General features: G+C 41.1%; 2 protein-coding genes across 4 annotated transcripts in view; both read left to right on the top strand.

Annotated features, from left to right (window-relative positions):
* Window positions 1–3,610: 3,610 nt before the first annotated feature.
* Window positions 3,611–12,220, top strand: LOC106583480 (differentially expressed in FDCP 6 homolog). Its single transcript, XM_014167710.3, has 12 exons — window positions 3,611–3,799; window positions 5,161–5,301; window positions 5,447–5,629; window positions 5,796–6,023; window positions 6,162–6,308; window positions 6,497–6,605; window positions 6,791–6,978; window positions 7,245–7,355; window positions 7,592–7,758; window positions 8,956–9,154; window positions 11,345–11,435; window positions 11,559–12,220. Exons 1-12 carry the CDS (start codon window positions 3,704–3,706, stop codon window positions 11,786–11,788), a joined length of 1,890 nt encoding a protein of 629 aa, XP_014023185.1. The 5' UTR covers window positions 3,611–3,703; the 3' UTR covers window positions 11,789–12,220.
* Window positions 12,221–14,033: 1,813 nt separating this feature from the next.
* The window catches only part of pparda (peroxisome proliferator-activated receptor delta a), a 53,074-nt gene continuing 42,259 nt past the window's right edge, over window positions 14,034–24,848 (top strand). For 2 of the 3 annotated variants that reach the window (XM_014167444.3, XM_045704994.2), the window contains exon 1: window positions 14,037–14,403. The gene's annotated coding sequence lies outside the window, so the exon portion shown is untranslated. Of the gene's footprint in view, window positions 14,404–24,848 lie in introns of all 3 variants that reach the window. The other variant, XM_045704996.2, reaches the window with a different exon arrangement.

Consider the following 24,848-nt stretch of genomic DNA (forward strand, 5'->3'; position numbering starts at 1 on the left):
CACACATCACTCCCTCATAGCTGTCTGTCCTCGCTTTCCATCAATAACAATCGCTAAGGCTCCCTGTAGAGACAGAACCACTAGAGAACAGAAGAAATCACCACTTGGAAATTACATCCATTCACAGATGACAGAGGAAATGACTAGAGGCTGTTCACTCCTCTGGTGAAAAGATAGTCCATGGAGAAGAGGGCAACACAGGCAGCTTGTCTTACTTCTGGTATAAGCACTCAACTGTACTGACATGCTCATAGTTAACGAGCTAGCTACGTAGTGTTAGCTTGCTGCTAGCTAGCTAACATTACCACCCACTGGGCACAGACACCAGTTAAACGTCTAGTTTTGATTTACATTTGGATTCATTGGATTCAGGTTAAACGGTTGGGTGAATAAAATACGAAATGCCCTTAAGTTGAGGACTTTTTGCAAATCCAATCAGTTTTCCATATTGATCCAACATTATCACATATATTTTTTGGGTTGAAATGACGTGGAAACATCATTGATTAAACCAGTTTTTGCCCAGTGGGCAGATTGTTGTTCACTCCCTTTCTCCACTTCCGTCGATTACAAAAATAAATAATACGATATATGTTCTCCTGGCCAAGCCTTTGCAACACGATACCCTGGCTTGGCTAAACTTGGGCCTGTAGCCAGAAATACTGTAAAGCCCCAGTGCAGTCAAAAACGTGATTTCCCTTTGTTTTATATATATTTCCACACTATAAGGTTGGAAAAATATTGTGAAATTGTGAAAATTATGATAATGCCATTTTAGTGTAAGAGCTTTTTGAAAAGACTGCCTTAAATTTCAGCCTATTTTGGTGGAATGGAGCATTGGTCTTTCCATGGTGACACCACCAGGTGGTAAATTAGTTAATAGAGCAATAAGAAAGAGTTCCAAATCTCTCTGCCAATAACAACTAGTTTTCAGTTTTCCCCTACCCACTCAGACCACTTCCAGGCAGTCCTAGCAAAATTCTTGCTTGAGAAATTGTTCTTTGGTAAGTTATTTTTGCCTCTTTTTGACCATTTAAATTGAAAACAATCACAGTAAGGTACTTGATTGTTACCCAGAAATGATTTGATATTGAGATAAAAACGTCTGCACTAGCCTTTTAAGAAACGTTTTATCCCTTTAAGAAACTCCATAGAATGCATATTACCGGGCATTATGTATGTTACCCATACATTGTCATTGGGCCGCAAGGTGCATTCTGGGCGATCCTGGGACAATGTGTGCACTCCTTCAAGGAGTTAACAGAAGTCAATTGGGTGTTATTTCAATCTTCCTCCATTTATTGGCCATTACAATTTCCATCTACTAATTTCTTCAAGTATTTCTAAACAGTCTGAGTGAATAATAATCTCGGCAACCCAGAACCAAACTTTATGTAAGCAATGGGGTTCTGGTGGGGGAGGTTATTTGGCATAGCGGGTTGTGAAACAGTGGTATTATACAAAGGCTGGTTCTAATCCTGAATACTGATTGGTTAAAACCGCATTCCAGCCGGTGACTATTCCACAAATTACCACCGGCTAAATCTATGACCTTAAAATGCCTATTTACTCTGTTCCACCTGACTGCACAATCCACTGTCTCATCAGCCCAGCCAGGCAATTGATAAACTTGATCTCCACTATAAAAAGCATCTAGACATTATCTCACATTTCTTTTAGACTAAAATGTTATTTTCAACAGCGGAGATTTGTATATACCTCGATCTCCAACTGTCCTATAGTAATGAATGAGACAGACATGTAAGGCAGCGTTTCTAAGCCAGTCGAAATCATGAATCAGCTGGCATAATTTTTATGGATATATACAAAGAAATGTAAATTGAAAAAAGGTCAAACGAAACGAAGTGTATCTAGTTTGCAGTATTCCCAGCTTCAGTTTGAAGTGATTGTGTTAGCTAGCTGTGTTGTTGGCTTGCTCCTCTGAACAAAAGTGTCCTGACGAGAGCACATTTTCTAAACCAGGCAAAATCGCTCATCATTAACTCATTGTTATGGATGTATCCAAATAAATGGCACTAGAAAACAGCTTAAACAAAGGCAAATGCATCTACTTTGCTGTTATTTTGGCTGCACTGTTTGACGTGACTGAGTTAGCCGTAGTTGGCTAGCTAGCAAGCAAGGGATACGAACGTTGCCAGCCAGTATGGCAATGGTACATTTAGAACAATGACTGGGTCGTGTCTCTGGTAGCAACCCTAGATTTGTTTCAGGACTATATCTTGTGGAAGGATGAAATACTATGAATACATTTAAAAAATATATGTTTTTAATGAAAATATGTCAATCATTATTTTAGTATGTTGGTAACCCCTTGTATAAAAGTGATAATGCCCTCGAAGTCGGTGTTTGGAGGATATATTGACTTCGTCTCGGGCCTAACAACACCCGTGCCAAAATATCCTCCAAACACTGGCTTCTCGGGCATTATCACATAATTAGACAAATTCCACACACCCGAGCCTTCCGAAATTCAAAGGGTGCCAGACAGATGCGTTCAGTTCGGTTCAACGTTTGCTAGGTTTCGTGACAGTTTGTAATGAACAACACGTTACCCCAAAACGGTACGTACTGTTCTTAAACAGCCTTGGAGCTACACTTGCTTCCATTTGGTGGGTGTGGTCTGATCAATATGGGTGTGACCACTTGAAATCGCAAAACTCGTGCAGCACTTCATACACAATCGCCCTCTGGGCCGTCATAATCACGTCGTTCTTCAACTGACCATTCAGAACTGTTTCCGTTTCCGTTGAATTAAACGTTGAACTCCGTTTTGTTGTACTGAAAGCACCCCTGGCCATTTCGTTGAATTGAACCTTGCACACATAGAGCTGGTGTCAGTCTATGCCTTATATTCAGACCTGCCTTATTAAATAACCAGGAAACTGTTATTGATTATGAGAAGCACATGTAATCGTTATATTTGTATGTGGTTATGATGTATTATATGAGTAATTGCTCTTAATTGAAGAGGTGAATTGTTTGTTCCTTTTGCCATGCTCAGGTAGGGGGCTTGTCAATCGGAGCTGCGTTCGGGAGCGGCAATTATCCTGTGGTGTTGCAGTGGGTGTGTTCGAGCGGTAAGGCTAACGAAGCCGGCTATAGACGAAAGTCGGCGCGTGAAGTCGGGGAGGTGCATATGTGACAACCAAAAATCGGACCCTGTAGTGGTTTTCCAACAACAAGAGACCAATCAGAACAGCAGGAAACCAACTCGAGATATCAAGCCAACTGTTGACAAAAACAAAAACAATAAAGGAGATGGTTGATCTCTCTGCATCGTGGTCAAAATCAGGTCCAGGAGCGCTAGATATGCAAACAAACTGTTTTGAACTTTGACTCGAACCTGAACCAGAATTAATTGTATTGGGACAGTTGCATGCTTAACTTGTGAGAGTAGTGTAATGGCCAACAATGCATACTCACTGCAGTTGAGTTCCTCAGTGTGGAGTACAGTCAGATGCTGTCCTCTGGTGGCTAGTTCCAAATATACCCCACACTGTTGCCCTTGGTGACTCTTTACAGTCTTCCTGTTTGCTACAGTAGGTAGCGCCAGTGAGCTTCAGGGCAGCCATTTATCAGAGAGCAGGATGTGGGGGTTTACTGAGACACACACAGGTCTGTCTGCCATACATACACATACACAGCGATGCAGTAAAATAAGCAGAGCTGAGCAGAAGCAGTTATGGAGTTGCGAGCTGAACTGCTGAAGTCCATCTGGTATGCTTTCACCTCTTTGGACGTGGAGAAGAGTGGGAAGGTATCCAAGTCCCAGCTAAAGGTGAGAGGTCAGGGGTCAAGTCGGGGGGCAGTATAGTGGTCAAAGAGCAGGGAGGATGGGATTGATTTTCTTCAGTGTCTCTCTGCCCTTCCAATGTGTTGGTTTGTGTGTTATTGACGTTTTTACACTTAACTGTTTTTGTTAATCTTTTCAGCATATTTTCCTTGTTTTTAGGAAAATTATATTTTTATGTAATTGGCATCAGAAGTTGTTTTATTTGTTTATTTATTGATCTAGTCAGGTCAACCCCATTAGATGAGACACTTTATTTTCAAGATCTGATCTCTTTCCTGTTAGCTCAATGCGTGGGTGTGATATGTCCTTTAGCATGAGCTACACAGCACTGTATACTGATTGGTGTCTTAGATAATGTTATTGCTTGATCAAACCCCTTCTATTGGAATTTGATCACATTCGTAATTAACTTCATCATTGCACAGCCCAAGTTTTGACTTTTGGCCCCCCTCCTCAAGTGTAGAATAACAAACACATGACTGTAACTGGGCTAATTTCTGGGATTATGTTTGGGCCAGACTATGGAGAAAGAATCGTCAATAATCTGCTATGGCGATAGGCCTATCTTTATGTTCAGAGGCAGACCCTCTCTGAGCCCCCTCATGATTCTGGGGGGCTGGTGGTGTGTTATTGCACTGGTGTTTGGGTGAATACGTGTGTGCTGTATTGTCATGTGTTATGGGTCAGTGATGTTGTGTTGCGTTGTTTGTGGGATCAGGCATTGTGACGTTTCTAATCCCAGTCACACTGAGGGGCTTGGGCTCTGTGTCCCAGCCGGCGCTATAACGACATTGTCAAAGAGTCCCTGTGTCTCACCACCTCCGTCTCCTTGCTCTAAGACTACAGGCAGTTGAAATTGACATTTTGATTTTATAAAATAAAAAAATAAATGTATTTCTGTATTTCTGTCTGTCTGTCTGTCTGTCTGTCTGTCTGTCTGTCTGTCTGTCTGTCTGTCTGTCTGTCTGTCTGTCTGTCTGTCTGTCTGTCTGTCTGTCTGTCTGTCTGTCTGTCTCTGTCTTGTAGGTTTTGTCTCATAATCTGTACCCTGTGTTGATGAGATTTACGTTATGTTTCATAATCTGTACCCTGTGTTGATGAGATTTAGGTTTTGTTTCATAATCTGTACCCTGTGTTGATGAGATTTAGGTTTTGTTTCATAATCTGTACCCTGTGTTGATGAGATGTAGGTTTTGTCTCATAATCTGTACTCTGTGTTGATGAGGTAGGTGTTGTCTCATAACCTGTAATCTGTGTTGATGAGGTAGGTGTTGTCTCATAATCTGTACTCTGTGTTGATGAGGTAGGTGTTGTCTCATAATCTATACTCTGTGTTGATGAGGTAGGTGTTGTCTCATAATCTGTACACTGCGCTGAACATCCCCCACGACCCTGTGGCTCTAGAGGACCACTTCAGAGACGATGATGATGGGCCGGTGTCCAACCAGGGGTACATGCCCTACCTCAACAAATTTATACTGGACAAGGTACTGTACACACACACACACACACACACACACACACACACACACACACACACACACACACACACACACACACACACACACACACACACACACACACACACACACACACACACACACACTTGACATCCTCTCTTTCTGACCCCAGGTGGTTGAGGGCACATTTGATAAGGAGAATGTAGATGTGTTCTGCTGGACTCTCTGTGCCAAAAAGAACTACCGGCCTAAAGATGGCGTGGGTGTTCTGCTTGATAAAGACGCCTTCCATCTCTGGTGCATCTTCAACTTCCTGTCTGAGGACAAGTATCCACTGATCCTGGCCCCAGAGGAGGTGAGTTCTTAGCCCTGGACGTATAATCCAAAATAATTTTCCTCTTTTCTTCCTTACGTTCATCAACCTTTCATGCAAATCTTTTAATAATGTCAATGGGAGATTCTGTCTCAAGTTCAGATTTGTCCCATTATGTGTCCCATTCATTCCCTATTGGCCCTCTCAGGTGGAATACCTCCTGAAGAAGATCTGCTTAGCCATGAGTGTGGAGCTTAGCTGTGTGGACATGGAGGATTTCATATCCCAGGAGCCTGTGCAGCTGAGTGGCATCACAGTGTGGGCCTTCCTGGACTTTGTCAACACCGGGAGGCTGACCAGAGGCGTGGAGAATGACTCTGTCACCATGGCAATAGACAAGGTCTACCAGGAGATAGTGGGCAATATCATAAAAGAGGTGCTTTTAAGATAAAGATTATTAGAAATGTTTGTGTTGGTGTGCATGTAATATGCATGTAATAAACTTATAAAGTATAACAGTATTTATATAATTAGGCATGTGTAACTTTGTGTGGGTGGATGTAACTGTCCTCAGGGGTATCTGTGGAAGAAGGGTCACTTGCGGAGGAACTGGAACGAGCGCTGGTTCTCTCTCCGGCCCAGTACTCTGCATTACTACGTCAGTGAGGACCGCAAGGAGTGTAAAGGCTGTATCGAGCTGGACCACAACTGCTGTGTAGAGGTACACAATGCTGGGTTATGTAGAATAGAAGGCACAGCTGGGCCGAGAGATTTGTTCAGAGAGCAAGGCTTCATGGTAGCATGTATAGAATGAATATGACCCCATTCTTTATAACAATAAGAACGTTGGAGTGTGCAAGTTGTTGTTATGGTTATTTTCTCACCGCAGTGTTGTGGTTGCACTGACAGGTGCTACCAGAGAAGGAAGGGAAGAGGTGTATGTTCTGTGTGAAGACGCTAACTAAGACCTACGAGATGAGCGCCCCCGACACCAAGCAGAGACAGGAGTGGACCACAGGTCAGAGATCATACTCTCTACTGTACACTACACACACACACTGTGTTGGTAACCACAGGCACATTAATAATAATAATAATAAATTACATTTACAGACATAAATCACAAAGCTCTTTTGGCACATATTCTACTAGCCCAGTCTAAAAATACTAGCCTCGGGCCCAAGCTTAACTTTGTTCCTGCAGCGATCCAGACAGCCATCCGTCTGTGTGTAGAGGGGAAGAACTCCCTGCATAAGGACCTGAAGCTGCGACGCAGAAAGCTAAGGGAGGAGAGGGAGAGGAGGCGCACCACCAAGGAGGAGGAGCTACAACGTCTGTGCCTCCTCCAGGGGGAGAAAGAGAGCAAGCTGGCCGAGCTGGAGCTCCTACAGGTGTGTGTGTGTGTGTGTGTGTGTGTGTGTGTGTGTGTGTGTGTGTGTGTGTGTGTGTGTGTGTGTGTGTGTGTGTGTGTGTGAGTGAGTGAGTGAGTGAGTGAGTGAGTGAGTGAGTGAGTGAGTGAGTGAGTGAGTGAGTGAGTGAGTGAGTGAGTGAGTGAGTGAGTGAGTGAGAACTATGAAGAAAACAAAACTTTGGATAGCTATGTGATAAAAGCATCACAATAACCTCTGTTATATTTGTTGGTATCATCGGTGTACAGGAGGCGCAGAGGCACTCCCAGGCAGCACTGCTGCAGGAGGAGCAGAAGAGGAGACAGAAACATGAGGAGCTGCAGAGAACCCTGCAGGACCAGCTACAGCAGGCTGAAGAGGTGAGAGGCTAAGGAGATGAGGAGGAGGAGATTAGCCGGGTAAGGAAAGAAGGTTGAGGTAAGAGGAGGACGGAGAAGAGGAGAGAGGAGAAGAGAAGGTGAGAAGGATAAGTAGAGGAGAAGGAAGGTGTGAGACAATGAGAAGAAGGACCCAACATACATGTCTAACTCTAAAGATCTTTAAGGATTTAACTGTGGCTTTGTCCTGGTTTAAGTGTGTGTTTGTCGTGGGCCAGGAGCGGGACAACATGCAGGCGGAGATGGCCCTAAAGGATGCGGAGACGGACCGCCAGAAGAAGAGGATCAGGGAGCTGGAGGAGATGCAGGTCCGCCTGGAGGAGGCTCTGCACCAGGAGATTAGAGCTAGACAGAACGAGGAGGCCTACCGCCTCGCACAGGCCAGGTAACACACACACACACACACATACATGTATACTGTATGTACAATATACACACACACACACACACACACACACACACACACACACACACACACACACACACACACAGGTAGCAAACATCATGGAAAAGGACTATCTGACTATCTTACACCCCCCCTGACACGTACATGTCTTCTGTAAATGTCTAACACTTCTTAGTGCTCACTCTGTGCTCACAGTTTCCTGTCATTTCAGTCTGTTACCGCAAAGTCACACAAAAAATGAAGGTAGGGGGACGTTTCACGTTGGAAGTGTTGGCCTTGACCTGCTAGCTACAGTGTGTGCTTCATTTTGTGAAATCTGCAAATCACAATTGCATATTTTTAAAGATAAGTTAACCCAAATCAAAAACTAGCCAAACCAAAATGAACACTGGTATTAATCTGAAGTTGTACCTCCGTTTATCTAAAATGCAAGGAACCCTCAGTCATACACACACACACAGCTGTGTTTGTTGGTAGACGTGTTTGTTCTCAGAAAAACGCCAACGATTTCCTGTTATCTCTGCTCATTACTTGTGGTTTGTCTGCTTTCTCAGGAACTGAACATCTTAAGGTGTTCTTTTCTTTTTTTGACCCCCTAGAAGAGCTCAGGTTTAGTTTTTCCATAACCCTGCTCTCTGATTGGTCCCTTCGTTATGACATTGTCACAATTGTGCTCTCTGACTGGTCCCTTGATAATGACATTGTCATAACCCTGTTCTCTGATCCATCCCCATAACCGTGTTGTCTTATTGGTCCCTTCATAATGACACGGTCATAACCCTGCTCTCTGATTGGTCCTTGATTATGAAATTGTCATACCTCTGCTCTCTGATTTGTCCCATCATAATGCCATTGTAATAACTCTGCTCTCTGATTAGTTTATCATAATGACATCATCATAACACGTCTCTCTGATTGGTCCTTCATAATGACATCTTCATAACCCTGCTCTCTGATTGGTCCCTTCATAATGTCAACGACACATACAATAAGGAAATCAGGACACCAACAGAAGTTTTAGAATACAGTACACAATAAGTGGGCATCCCTAATCTGTAACTGTAACATTATTAACATTGGTCCAACCAACTAATTTTAGAGCTCCAACAGGGCTTGAAATGTAGTGTGATTAGAACCCTGCATAAGGATTCTTTCCTTCTCTCTCTTCACCATCAGTCTGCTGGTGGAGGAGGAGGAGAAGATGAAGGTCCTGCTGGCCCTCCAAGAGGAACAGGAGCAGTACATCCTGAAGACCCAGAGAGAGAAGCAGGAGCTGAGGCAGGAGATGGTAACCAAGTCCCAGGCTTTGGAGGAGGCCCAACACCAGCTGGAGAAGGTTCGGGCCAACCGGCACAGAATGGACCAGGACATTGCAGTGAGTGCAAAAAAATCGGTATCGGACCCTAGATCTTCTGCTAAATAGAAATCTGGGAACTACTTTGCATAAAACTTTACCTACTCGACAGCTACTCTACTATACTACTCAATTTACACACTTGCCCCCTTCCCCCCCTTCCCCAATACATATACTATAAATTGTGCCTTCCAGTATTATACTTATGCTAACATTTTTATTCTATTCTACTGACTTTTACTTTATTTTCGTATTATTATTTTTCACTATTTCCTATTGTTGTTGCATTGTCGAGAAGGAACCTGCTAGTAAGCAGTTCGTTAGACAAGGTATACCATATGTATCCCGTACATACGACTAGTAAAACTTGAAACTACTCATCAAGAAATTATAGTCCGGTTAACTACCTTTGCTGCCCCGTTTCTGTGTGATCGGGAATGCATGTGAACGAGCATAATGTGGATGGCAAGATAACGGGACGGCAAGATAACGGGACGGCAAGATAATGTTCAGGATCTTAGACACTGGTCAAAAGTTTTAGAGCACCTACTCATTCTAGGGTTTTTCTTTATTTTTACTGTTTTCTACATCAAAACTATGAAATAACACATATTGAATAATGTAGTAACCCAAAAAGTGTTAATCAAATCGAAATATATTTTATATTTGTGATTCTTCAAATAGCCACCCTTTGCCTTGATGACAGTTTTGCCCACTCTTGGCATTCTCTCAACCAGCTTCATGAGGTAGTCACCTGGAATGCATTTCAATTAACAGGTGTGCCTTGATAAAAGTTAATTTGTGGAATTTCTTTCCTTCTTAATGCATTTGAGCCAATCAGTTGTGTTGTGACAAGGTGGGGGGACAACGAGAAAGAGAAACAACAATCCAAGGTCAGTCAATATGGAACATTTCAAGAACTTTGAAAGTTTCTTAAAGTGCAGTCGCAAAAACCATCAAGCACTATGATGAAACTGGCTCTCATGAGGACCGCCACAAGAATGAAAGACTCAGAGTTACCTCTGCTGCAGTTCATTAGAGTTACCAGTCTCAGAAATTGCAGCCCAAATAAATGCTTCAACATCAACTGTTCAGAGGAGTCTGCGTGAATCAGGCCTTCATGGTGAATTGCTGCAAAGAAACCACTACTAAAGGAAGAAGAGACTTGCTTGGGCCAAGAAACACAAGCAATGACATTAGACCAGTGGAAATCTGTCCTTTGATCTTGAGTCCAAATTGGAGATTTTTGGTTCCAATCGCTGTGTCTTTGTGAGACGCGGTGTGGGTGAACGGATGATCTCCGCATGTGTATTTTCCACCGTAAAGCATGGAGGAGGAGGTGTGATGGTGTGGGGGTGCTTTGCTGGTGACACTGTGATTTATTTTGAATGCAAGGGACACTTAACCAGCATGGCTACCATAGCATTCTGCAGCGATACACCATCCCATCTGGTTTGGGCTTAATGGGACTATCATTTATTTTTCAACAGGACAATGACCCAACACACCTCCAGGCTGTGTAAGGGCTATTTGACCAAGAAGTAGAGTGATGGAGTGCTGCATCAGATGACCTGGCCTCCACAATCCCGCGGCCTCAACCCAATTGAGATGGTTTGGGATGAGTCGGACCGCAGAGTAAAGGAAAAGCAGCCAACAAGTGCTCAGCATATATGGGAACTCCTTCGAGACTGTTGGAAAAGCATTCCAGGTGAAGCTGGTTGAGAGAATGCCAAGAGTGTGCAAAGCTGTCTTCAAGGCAAAAGGTGGCTATTTGAAGAATCTCAAATATAAAATATATTTTGATTTGATTAACACTTTTTTGGTTACTACATGATTCCATATGTGTTATTTCATAGTTCTACAATGTAGAAAATAGTAAAAATAAAGAAAAACCCTTGAATGAGTAGGTGTTCTAAAACTTTTGACCGGCAGTGTAGATAGATGTTATGCAGTACTTTCCCCACTATGATGACTATTTAGTAGTTGCTGTATGTGTGTCAGTGTGCACGTTATGTTTTGTCCTTCTTGTCCGATAAACATCTCAAAATGAAGCACAGCTGCCTCTGGATTCAGCATAAAACACAATAATGTCTGAATTGACTCCCCCATTGTCTTCGCTTTCACTCCGTCTCTCATTTTCTTCCCCTTCACCTTTTCACATTCTTTTTCTCACAACCTCTCTCCCCCCTTCCTCTCCATGGTCTCCCTCAGACTGCTCAGAGGAAGCTGCGGCAGGCCAGCACTAGTGTCAAACACTGGAACGTCCAGATGAACAGACTGATGCATCCTATTGGACCGGGAGGTGAGCTGAGTTGTGAGGGAAGTATTATGGTGTGTAAAGCTAAGTGTGAACAGGTGCCTGTGTCAAACTCCTTGTCCTTCCTGCATTCTCTTTCTTGCTTTCGCTCTGATTCTCTCCTCCCAGAGAGAAGACTCTCACTTGGAGGCTCAGGGGTTCCGGTTGTGCATGGGCCCTCCTTACGAGACCCAAGCCTACGCCTGTACCATCAGAGGAGCGAGGGAGAGAGGGAAAAGGAGAGGGAGAATGAGCAGGAGAACATAGAGGAGAAGGAGTGTGAGGAGAGAGTGAGCATCATAGGGAGAGAGGAGAGGCGTCTGTCTCATGCCTCCAATGGGGACATGGACTGTGCCTGAGGCCCAACACCCCCAAGCCAATGTTAATGTAAATACATACCACTGGGATTGTACTATCAGATCATTTGATATCACCTTTTGTTTAATTAAGAGGATGTATTTTTATGTGAGTATTTTCACCTTTCTTTTCTCTCTCTCCCTGTCCTTACTTGGTCAATTACTATGACGGTAATAATATTAGCAAAATAATGCTAATATTCTTGGTGCTTTCATGGCAGGAAAGTCTTCAAATTTGAACCATAAATGTGTTTATTCTGTAACCTCTTTTAAATTGTAATTGAAAACAAAAGCTCTGTAACAAAAACAGCAGTTGTTAATCAAACAGCATGAGTCTAAATAAATCCACTGGACAACTTGGATGATGACTGTTTTTAACATGTGGGACGAAGAGTTTGAAATGGAAATAAATTATGTATATTGATTGTTACATCATATCCTTTGTGGTTGCGACTTCCTGCTCCTTCTCTTGAAGCAGTCTGCTTTTATATACATCCTCCACCAACCAATGCTGATGACATGTAAAACCCTACAAAAGCTGTCCTCTACCTATGCAGAAAATATGGTCAATAGAGACACCTAGTGGCAGTGTGGTTGACAACAATGGCAATAAAGCAAAATAGAAAGGTAGTGAACAGAATACCATTAGAATAAAATAGAATAGAATACTGTAATATCTCATAGGAAACTTTGCTATCAACAAACTACAGGCATGCATATAACATACATCAAAATACATAAAAAAAAATACATAAATACAAGACAGTCGTGAAGAGGGCATGAAAAAAGTATGAAAAAAAATAAAAATAATAATAATAATAATAATTATGAAATGAATTGAAATGTATGCATTCACTACTGTAAGTCGCTCTGGATAGGAGCGTCTGCTAAATGACTAAAATGTAAAATGTAAGGGCACGACAAAACCTATTCCCCCTCAGGAGACTGAAAAGATTAGGCATGGGTCCTCACATCCTCAAAAGGTTCTACAGCTGCCCCATTGAGAGCATCCTGACTGGTTGCATCACTGCCTGGTATGGCAACAGCTCGGGCTCCGACCGCAAGGCACTACAGAGGGTAGTGCGCACTGCCCAGTACATCACGGGGGCCAAGCTTCCTGCTATCCAGGACCTCTATACCAGGCGGTGTCAGAGGAAGGCCCTAAAAATTGTCAAAGACTCCAGCCACCCTAGTCATAGACTGTTCTCTCTGCTGCCGCATGGCAAGCAGTACCGGAGCGCCAAGTCTAGGTCCAAGAGGCTTCTAAACAGCTTCTACCCCCAAGCCATAAGACTCCTGAACATGTAATCAAATGGCTACCTTTCTCGCATGGAACAGCCTTCATTTCTCAGAACAAGAATAGACTGACGAGTTTCAGAATAAAGTTCTTTGTTTCTGGCAATTTTGAGCCTGTAATCGAACCCACAAATGCTGACGCTCCAGATACTCAACTAGTCTAAAGGCCAGTTTTATTGCTTCTTTAATCAGAACTACAGTTTTCAGCTGTGTTAACATAATTGCAAAAGGGTTTTGTAATGATCAATTAGCCTTTTAAAATTATAAAGTTGGATTAGCTAACACAACGTGCCATTGGAACACAGGAGTGATGGTTGCTGATAATGGACCTCTGTATGCCTATGTAGATATTCTATTAAAAATCAGCCGTTTCCAGCTAAAATAGTCATTTACAACATTAACAATGTCTACACTGTATTTCTGATCAATTTGATGTTATTTTAATGGACAACAAATGTGCTTTTCTTTCAAAAACAAGGACATTTCTAAGTCACCTCAAACTTTTGAACAGTAGTGTATATATATATCGGGTGGTGATTAAATGGTGATTAAATAATCACCATCCAATCATGAATAATTATCATATAGTGTGTGGCATAATAACACGTTCCTTCTGTGGGTTACTGACAGTCACAGAAACATAGGGAGTGGTGTATTTATTATTATTACTGATGGGACTATAGTTTTTTTACCGGATATATCATATTGCTGCAAACGTGCAGGAGTTCTCAAACATATTAAAGGTGATTTTACACTTTTAACATGTTTTTTCTTTCCACAACGAGTAGGTCAGACTGGGTAAAGAATATGGATAACGCGCTGTGCACGTTCATTCCTAAAGTCTAAGTAAATAATTTGTAGAATAAACGTGAACTTTGCTCGTGTTGTTATTTGTACCGTAAAATCGATACAGTGACCGCACTGACACTCGACACTACAATGTACGCGTTCATCGGATGGTGTGACGTCAAACCACGACGACAGAAGTGCGTGTGACAGATCGTGGAGCTGCGCTAGACTGAAGAAAAACAAAAAACTTTGGGAATAACATGTCCTTCTACAGTTCGACCAACATGCTCTGTCTATTAACGTACGAGATATGCAACGAATGAACTAATAGGCGACAAGCGTATTATATTTATGTTTAAAAAAGTCGCAATTCGAGTTTGTCAGATAGAAGAAGCTGGGAAAACAGAAATAACGTTCCGTGTGTTTTTTAATGAACGTGGAATAAGATTCGGGGAACACATCAGCAGGCGTAATTCGGACTCTCCAGGATCCAACTACCTACTGCTTGGAACAATTGTTTGCATGCAGCAAAGGTAAAATTATATAAACTTGACCTTAACCAACGTTAGCATATCGTAAAGCTTGCCTAAACTACACACATAGCTAACCAGATAACGTTAGTACTGTAACCAGCTCACATAAAATTAGCTAGCTAAGTTAAATAGCTAACGGTAACTTTTAGAGTAAAATGACAACAAGCTAGTTAAACTGTGGGTCAAATGTCTCGGCATGGGACAAATACATGTGTTTTTGTGTTGTTGTGGATATATGAAACATCATGCCAAGCATTAGAATCAAATGAGGTGCTAATCAGTTAGCTAGCACGCAAGCTATTTTAGCTATCCAGTTAACTGCTGGCTATCAAAATCCTGTCTGTTTAGTTTGCTGACAAACTACCTTGGGTCATCAATTTGAATACTGTACATATTTCAACATTTACAAACGTGTCTAACTAACGTTACCAATGTGTGGTTACTTACCTAGTTTTCATTTTTACTAGCCGGATGACTATAACTAGATGCTAATATGGCTAGCCAGCTCTAAGACAGTGTGTGTGTGTGTGTGTGTGTGTGTGTGTAACAAACGTTAGCTAACTGAAGTTCCCATTTATCGCAAACCATGTCTGCTTTGGTGACAGAATATCTATGACCTGATGATATAACTACTACTAGACATGATAACCTCGAGTAAACAGTAAAAATCTAGTTTTACGACAGTGAGTGTTAGCTACCATCTGCTTCCCTTTTCAATAATCAAAATAGTTGATTATGGTATTGTAATAACATTTGGTATATATTAAATATGACACGCTATAGCTATTAGCTAAATTATATGTAGCTATAATTATGCAAAAAAGCTGTAACTGAAAATATTGTTGTTTTTTTTTCATCTCAATTTACAACTTCATTACAACTGAGCGTTTTGTTCAGTGTTTCATCTAATTCAGTAGGAATTCCACCAGTGACCCATTCATTCCTTCAGTTTGCAGGATGACAGGTTTCCAGCTTATCATACCAGTGAAATATACGACTTGGAGAAAGGGACATGTCCGATATAGTTACATTGACACTTGATTCCACCATGTCCCTACTTCACAAACAGAAAATGAAGCAGTTCAACTAAAGGTTGAACCATAGTGAATCCTCGGTTGTTTTAGCAGTTGATCAGGTTTTGAGTTGGCCTAGTTGTGGTTTGCTTTTCTATCGAGTAGAGCATTAGTGGAAAGAGTTGCGTAATGGCTGTACTAGTGTTTGTGTTAAAGGCTAATGTCAGGGATGTGTTTACTGTTTGTAGTGCTGTGACGATACAAGTATGGCAATATTTTTTTCCATGACAAAAATGAAATCACGAAGAAGACTTAATTCTTTGGTCCTTTAAAAACCTGCTGTATGTAAAATATTCTGTGCTATAGCTTGAAAAATAAATAAACGTGACTCTGAATGACAACATAATGATGTTTGTTTCCAACATTAGGGCTGTTTTCCTGAAGAAGTTCATTCCGCTTCGTGTTTTGTTTCCTTGACATGAGACTAACGACTATCTGGTATCGTCCTGGCCCTACTATCCAGTAGAGCATTAGTGGAAACAGTTGCGTAATGGCTGTGTTTGAGTTTCTCCCAAACTCTTGTTCCCCCATTAGATACCAGAGAGAAGCAGCCCACACTGTGGGCCGAAGGGCACTCGGAATACAGAGTAGAAACGATGATGATGCCGTTGTGTTATCATCAACTGTCTAGCCTCTCTGTGTGTGTGTGTTAGTCTTTTCTCGGTTTCTCGCATATACTCCCTCAGTCTTTCTTTCCTTCGATCCTATTTCAGTTCATCCCCATCAGTCCATCTTTTACTACCTCTTCAACTCCCACAAACTCTCCAACACTTACTCATTAAATCACTCTCTTTCTGTCCCCCCCTCCTGTTCTCTCTCTTCCTCTTTTACCCCTGCTTCCCCCTTTGGGGGGCTTTATGGCAGGGAGTAACACTGTCTGTCTGGAGAGTTGAGTTTCCTTCCTTCCTTGTACCCAGTGCATTAATGCTAGCTCTGTCTCTCTCTCAGCTCTCTTGGTGGTGAGCTGTTACACATACACACACACACACGTCTGGCTGTGGGGGTCATTTTAGACTAGCTGGGGGGTAGGCCTAGCTAATGTCAGGGATGTGTTTACCATTGTTTGTGGGGCTTACGATATAAGTATCACACTTTTGTTTCATGGCAAAAATGGAAACAAGAAGCACAGAACTCTTTGGTCCATTAAAAACCAGCTGTATATAAGATATTGTGTGCTATAGCTTGAAAAATAAATAAACGTGACTCTGAATGACAACATAATGATGTTTGTTTCCAACATTGTAGCTGTTTTCCTAAAGAAGTTAAATCCGCATCGTGTTTTGTTTCCTTGCCACTATACTAACGAGTATCGCGATACTGGTATCGTCCTGGCCCTAGTTGTTTGTATAGATTGGTCAAAATCTTCCCGTTGTCGAGCCAGGTAGCAATTAACAAGCAACAGTTGTTTGCCAGCAGAGTCTGTAAGCAGGGTTTAAGGGGTCTGTGAATAGCACTCTCTTCAGAAAGTGGGTGGATCTATCCAATTAGATGCTTAATTGCATTACTCAACTTATTATGGGTTTAGTGGTCATGAAGCAAGATAAGCTACCAGCTCTGGGGTGCATCTCAGTGATATGGGCCCGTTGCAGTGGGCAAACGAGCTTATTGGACAAAGGCTTCTTTACTCTATTTGTTTAGTTTAACTTAGTAGTTAATATAACTATAGAGGTTAGCAAGCCAGGGGTCTTTAAACTTTTCTTGCCCAGGGACACCCTCCCAGGCAAACCGGCGACCCAGGAACCCCTTGATGGCAAGGAGAAGTAATCAACATTTTAAGATGAATAGATTTGGTAGACAGTTTTTCATTATTTTGACCTCCCCACATTATAATTGGATGAGGAAGTGTAAATTCTAACAAGGCTTATTAGCTAGAAAGGTAACTTAAAACACATTTTCACTAAGAGCAGCTGTTTAGCTAGTTAAACAAAGGTTATCCATGTCTTGGCAAAAATGTACGTCCAAGTCAAGAAAGCTTACCAGCAGCCAGCGGCACTTGCCGCCAGGGTTACAGTCAATTCTATTTCAATTCAGGAAGTACACTGAAATTCAAATTCCCTTCAATGCTTTTCAATTAGGAAAAAATTGAGCTGAGGTTGACTTTCTGAATTGAAATGGAATTGACCCCAACCCATCTTGTCGCCTATTTGTAGGCTTTGAAAAAGCACCTATGTCAGATTGTGTAATTGGCTCCAATGTGTGTAATTTGCTCAATAATAGGAGTTGAGGAAGAGAACATAAAAAAAAATGATCCTCTTTTCTACATTAGGTAGGTAATAAAAAAGTGTATTGTTGCTAGCAATATTCATAACATTGTTTTAGTACATTTGTAAAAATATTTTTGTGTGTGTGTTATACCCTAGCTATAAGCATCTAGCCACGCTTTTCGTGGAAGCAGAATATAATGCTACAGTTGGCATCTTGGCGTCTGTGATGTTCATGTTAAATGACTGTGTCCCTTTAACAGCGCACAAGAGTTATGGACTAAGGGAGAGAGATCCGAAGGAAGAAAGCCAATCTAAAATGTAAGAGTACAGGGCAGAATGTATATAAACGAGCCCAGGGTTCACATATTCCTCACATTGGATTCCCCTTTTATTACTAAGAACCGCTCCACCACAGGGTCATGTTCTTTTTTTATTCTAGAAACAAAAGTCCTCCTCAGCCTATCATTTGATCATGTCTTTGGCATTTGGGTAGACATTGGTAATATTTAATGTACAATGTATTTTCTGTGATTATTGAAGTGAACAACAGCAGTTTTAGTTGTAGTGGCACTACACCCGACTGGAGCTGTGTGGAGGACGCGTTGTGTGGTTTCACACCTCATCGGACTGACTAGGCAGTGAGTTACCACTGTGTGAAAGGACACACTTGTGGGTTGGCTTGTGCATGTCTGCTGATGTTGATTCATTCGTGCTGCAATGGGAGGTGCAGCAGGCACTTGTTAGTGCCAATTGGTGATTTACAAATGTCCTGTACAAGTTTTTCCATGTCATTGTAGTTTGTTTATGGTCGGTGTTGTGTGTGTATTTTAGGAGGATGTAGTCAGGGTTGCAAAATTCCAGTAACTTTCTCAAAATTCCCCAGTTTTAAGGAAGGTTACCATAATTGTGCAACCCTAGGAGAATGTAATGTCAGGACTGTAATGGTCTGTCCATGTTCCTTCTAAGTCATTTGCTTTAAATACTTATACAGTAACAGTTGGGCTTTGGGCTATATATCATCTTAAAATGTTGTGATGTGGAGTAAGATTTATACAATGTTCTTTCATTGTTTAGAAAACCAGGAGCAAGGCTACCTGTTGTAGCCATAAGCATAGACCTAGTTGAAGTTTATAGGCTAGTATTTTGTATTTCGCAAGGATGTTGCAAGAACTTCCAAAACGTTTGTGTTTTGTGTGGAAGATTCATCTGTCCACATTGACACTAAGCCTTGTTGATTCTTTCTTTCATAAGCAACACACTACAGTCACAACTAAGTTACTAGGCCTATATCTGCTGCCTTCAGTGAATCATGACTTGTAGTTAAGTTTCCACCTGGGTGAGTTTAGACTTGTCCACCCACACACAACCTGTCATATTGGTTTGCCCTAGTAGAAGCATGTTTGAAAGGGGTCATTTTGTCTCTTATGACTGTGTTAATGGAAACCAGTCCATTCATGCTTTCAGTATACGACAGAAACCTGTAAACTAGATTGCAAATGCACCCATATACGTCATGAATATAGAATGTGTAGACATGACTGATGTTTAACATTGTGGTGGCATTCATATCTTTGGGGTAAGAGATGCAAGTAAGAACAGGCAGAATTCATCTAGGTCAGTTGAAGAGCTAGTAGTTGATGAGCTCCATAGAATCCACCTACGCCATGTTCCCCTCCTTTTAAAAGACTCCCTCTGGTCTTTCACAATGTGTGTTTACCACTGATCTGGGTCGGAGGTGAAAGGTTGTCCCATTCAGTGTGTTTTAGTGGGCAGGGAGGGAGGAGCAGCAGTTCATCTGCTCTGTTTCACATGAGAGGAGAGATTGGGGGGGGGGGGGGGGGGGGGGGGGGGGGGGGACAGGGTGGAGAAAAGGGACTGGGGTTGGAACATGAGAGGACTCAGGAAATGCACAATTAACAACATCAATCACCCACACAGAGTTCCACAAACAGGGACCAGACAGAGACCTGTTGAAATACTGGTACAATTCAACCCTACTGCCCTTCCTCGAAGCAATCACAGATCTCTGAGAGCATTATTGGTGAAAGTAATTGGGTGGAAACTTCGCCAGTAAACTCTGACCTTGATTGGCTCTATTGTAGTGCTGAGCGATTAGTGCTTTGAGGTCGGTTCGATTAAGGGGGGGGGGAAAAAATCACTTTTAAATTTGTATTAAATGCACTATGTATTATGTGGGTTGAATGCTGTAACAACACAGAACAAACAATTAATACAATCCCATGATGGTAGTGACTCTCCATTACTGCTTATCACTTATTAACTATCATTTATTTACATTACTTTACTTTAATAAAATATTTCAGTTGTATATATTACATTTGTTTTATTTGATGAATTTATCATTTTTTCCAAGTCATCTCATCTTTATAGAGCTGCTGCCTATGTTGTCTTGACAAAATCACTATTTCAGTAGTTCTTCAGGGTAAATAAGGCATCGTTTTATGACCGCTGAATACTAATTATCAAACACTTAGATCATGTATTTTCAGGTAGAGATGCCTTGCGAAGCAACTGCTCTCTATCCATCTCGATGGCACATTGTTCTCTCTTTTACTTAGCAGGTGTAATTTGATAACAAGATGGCGCCGACAGACATGGTCGCCCTGTTCCTATCTCTTTTAGAGGTCGACCGATTAATCGGAATGGCCGATTTTCAAGTTTTCATGGTAATCGGTATTTTTGGCCACCGATTTGCCGTTTTTTCTTTTTTTAATTGTCTTTTTAGAATATTATTATTATTATTTATTTATTTTTTTACACCTTTATTTAACTAGGCAAGTCAGATTAAGAACACATTCTTATTTTCAATGACGGCCTAGGAACGGGGGTTAACGGCCTTGTTCAGGGGGGATTCATTTTTACAACCTTCTGGTTACTAGTCCAATGCTCTAACCACCTGCCTTACATTGCACTCCATGAGGAGCCTGCATGGCAGGCTGACTACCTGTTACGCGAGGGCAGCAAGAAGCCAAGGTAAGTTGCTAGCTAGCATTAAACCTATCTTATAAAAAACGATCAATCTTTACATAATCACTAGTTAACTACACATGGTTGATGATATTACTAGTTTATCTAACGTGTCCTGCGTTGCATATAATCGATGCGGTGCCTGTTAATTTCTCATCGAATCACAGCCTACTTCGACAAACGGGTGATGATTTAACAAGCGCATTAACAAGCGCATTTGCAAAACAATCACTGCCGTTGCACCAATGTACCTAACCATAAACATCAATGCCTTTCTTTAAAATCAATACACAAGTATATATTTTTAAACCTACATATTTAGTTACTATTGCCTGCTAACATGAAATTGTGTCACTGTTCTTGCATTCATTGCCTGGCTCGTTGTGAACTAATTTGCCAGAATTTTACGTAATTATGACATACCATTGAAGGTTGTGCAATGTAACAGGAATATTTAGACTTAGGGATGCCACCCGTTAGATAAAATACGGAACGGTTCCGTATTTCACTGAAAGAAAAAAAAGTTTTGTTTTCGACATGATATTCGACCATATTAATGACCTAAGGCTCGTATTTCTGTGTGTTTATTATATTATAATTAAGTCTATGATTTGATAGAGCAGTCTGCCTGAGCGGTGGTAGGCACCAGCAGGCTCGTAAGCATTCATTCAAACAGCACTTTCGGGCGTTTTGCCAGCAGCTTTCGCAATGCGTTGCGCTGTTTATGACTTCAAGCCTATCAACTCCCAAGATTAGGCTGGTGTAACCGATGTCAAATGGCTAGCTAGTTAGCGGGTGCGCGCTAATAGCGTTTCAAACGTCACTTGCTCTGAGACTTGGGAGTGGTTGTTCCCCTTGCTCTGCATGGGTCACGCTGCTTCAAGGGTGGCTGTTCTCGATGTGTTTCTGGTTCGAGCCCAGGTAGGAGCGAGGAGAGGGACTGAAGCTATACTGTTACACTGGCAATACTAAAGTGCCTATAAGAACATCCAATAGTCAAAGGTATATGAAATACAAATCGTATAGAGAGAAATAGTCCTATAATTCCTATAATAACTACAACCTAAAACTTCTTACCTGGGAATATTGAAGACTCATGTTAAAAGGAACCACCAGCTTTCATATGTTCCCATGTTCTGAGCAAGGCACTTAAACATTAGCTTTCTTACATGGCACATATTGCACTTTTACTTTCTTCTCCAACACTTTGTTTTTGCATTATTTAAACCAAATTGAACATGTTTCATTATTTATTTGAGGCTAAATTGATTTTATTGATGTATTATATTAAGTTAAAATAAGTGTTCATTCAGTATTGTTGTAATTGTCATTATTACAAATAAATAAAACAATCAGCCGATTAATCAATCGGTATCTGCTTTTTTTGGGGGGTCCTCCAATAATCGGTATCGGCGTTGAAAAATCATAATCGGTCGACCTCTAATCTCTTTGTAGTATTTTTTTTCTTTTATAATTATTTTTTCTTACGTTATTTGTTCAGAACATTTATTGCATTATTACCTACAGCCGAAAATAACTAAATGTTACCAAACTCAACCGTTAATCTTTTCCAGTGATGAAGACATGGATGTCTCATGGTATGGTGGGGTATACAAAATTCAAAAGGCACTCGCACATCTGAGCAATCTTTTTTGCTGGTGCATGGCAACAGTTGAACAAGTTGAAGGAAAAAGGAAACCGCACACTGCTCTTGATAGTATCACTGATCTTTAATAAGCTTACGTATCGGCCTCACGGCCTTCGTCAGAGCTTTTATGAATTTTTTTTAAATGGTGGGGTATACAAAATGGGTCAACATTGAGCACCTCTTATCTTCTGAATGTTTTGGCATATACAAATATGTATGAAGAAGTTTTGTTCAAATCAAAAGGGATTGAAATCAAACGGAACGACCCTCCAGCCAGTAGATTAGCTCTGGCCCAGCCAGCCTCTCATTCCTGCTTAAGGATCCGCCCAGACAATGAACTTCTAAAAACAAGATTAAAATGATTCATTATGATCAATGTTAAAAACAGTGTTAAGAATCATTGTAATAATAAATTAATAGTAGTTATTGAAATACAATAATTCAACCTTCAAACATTAAAATATAAATGTGTTTTTCTACATTACAATTTTGAGAAAAAGTTAAATGTTTCTTTGCCGTCTCTTTTAAAACCAAAATCTTCATTGCGTGGACAAGTTTTTCTGATTCCAATATTAAAACATCAACTTATGTGATTTAAGTTTGTACAGAACATTGCAAGATTAAAATTGAGAATTAAGTTTAATTGTGCAAACAATTCATGAGATTCAAACATTGAACACAAAGAAATGATCACTTTGTAGCAAAAGTTGTAACACAAACTCATTTGAAGTTGACAATCAAACTTGCATTCTTAGAACAGTGTTTTTGATGTTGTTTAACTAGTGTGACAAGAAAGCAGCCCAGTCTGTGTCAGACAACCGAGATGCTCTTGCGCTGAAGGGCTCGGGCTCACTGATCATTGACTTCACATCTCCATCATAGTATAAGGTAATGTCTGGCACATAGGGCCAGACAAAAAACATTCCTCACTCCATGCTGCTGCATACAAGTGATCTGCACTTCCTCCCCAATCACCTTCAGTACCTGGCCTACAAAGGAGTGGTCTTTGTAGCTGACAATGACAAAACTGCCTAGACTTTCAGCAAGTGTTGACTTGGCTGCAGCTTCATCTTGCTGTTCCTCAGTAATGGTGTTCTCCTGATGATATTCTTCATTGAAGTTCACTTCCACATCACTGAAACAGGTGTTGCAGATGCTTGCTCTGCTACAGAAGGAAGACACTTCAGTGTTTTATTTTCCCTGCCACTGTGGAGGTGACCAGGTGCAATTTCATGGTTCCTTGGACTCCAGCAAAGTTGTTTGGCACAGCTTCATTGTGCTTCATGACTTCTGTAATCCAAAATAACTTGATGCTCGATCCACTCTTCGAGTAGTTCGAATAACTCCTTGGGAATCTGCACATCCTCCCCCCCGTTGAATGTGTTTGTCTGCACAATGTGTCACAGCCCCACCCATGCCATCTGGTGCCCCCTTCCCGTAACCCTTTTCAGAGACGTTCCAGGTGATTTGTTTGAATTCGTAAATATATGGCTGAGTAGGTATATGTTCTTCTTGTTTCTTTATTGGGTGACGGGACCATCGCTCGTTATGTGGAATGTCGTGATTTGTGGATTCTGTTCTTGACATCTCTTAGGACAGGCTCCAGGTGAGCCCATACTGCTCTCTCATCATGTCTAAGGGAGTCAAATATGGTGGCATAGGACTGGGTTTCCTCTGATGTGTACACAACACTTGTATGGATCGTAGCCTGCTGTCTACTCCCCCCCAAAGTGGAACGCCTGAATTTCTGTGGCCAATTTGCAGAGTCAACAGTAATCTGAGTTCTGACGATAAAGCATTTGCTTGATAAAGGCATCGGCAAATTGACTCTCATTTAATATAGATAGATAGGATAGTAGTTATTTACATAAACTTATTTTCTGTATTAGCTGCTTGATGTGCTATACTATAAAACTGACAAAACACTCTTATCATACGAAACTTGTGTTTTTACATACAAGGAGATAATATGATGTATTTGTGTGTACAAAAAAAGATATATAGATAACTTACTACAAAGACAGACATACATATTGACATCATTCAGTACAACTGTTGAATTTCTGGTAACTACGAATGATCATTTTGGTTACACCGTATGACTTTTCTCACATAAACATGTTTTAGAGGCAACTGCTTATGGACGCATGTGAACACTTCACTTTAACATTAAGTATGTATCTTGAGTATCGCAGTAAAATATAAGCTTTTCAGATAATTCAACATTTTAATTGGTTTTTGGCGGTCGCACCGAATGATCTGATTTTTTGGCTAAAACCTGACAGGAAGTGGAAATGTAAACTTATCAAAGATTTACAAGAGACTTGCTAACCTTTTCTTAACCGAAGGGTATCTCACAGGCATCTTCATGATGTCGCATCCTGTCACATGAGTACCATCGTGTGATTTGATCCAAAATAGTGACCTAATGTCGGTCGCACCGAATGAGAATCATGAAGGCTGTTTATCCAGACATAAGTATTTAAATTATTTAAAACCTTTCTGCCTAAACTGTCTTACCCATACAGATGT

The sequence above is a fragment of the Salmo salar genome, chromosome 22 (genome assembly GCF_965601325.2).
Source record: "Salmo salar chromosome 22, fSalSal1, whole genome shotgun sequence".
Classification (NCBI taxonomy): domain Eukaryota; kingdom Metazoa; phylum Chordata; class Actinopteri; order Salmoniformes; family Salmonidae; genus Salmo; species Salmo salar.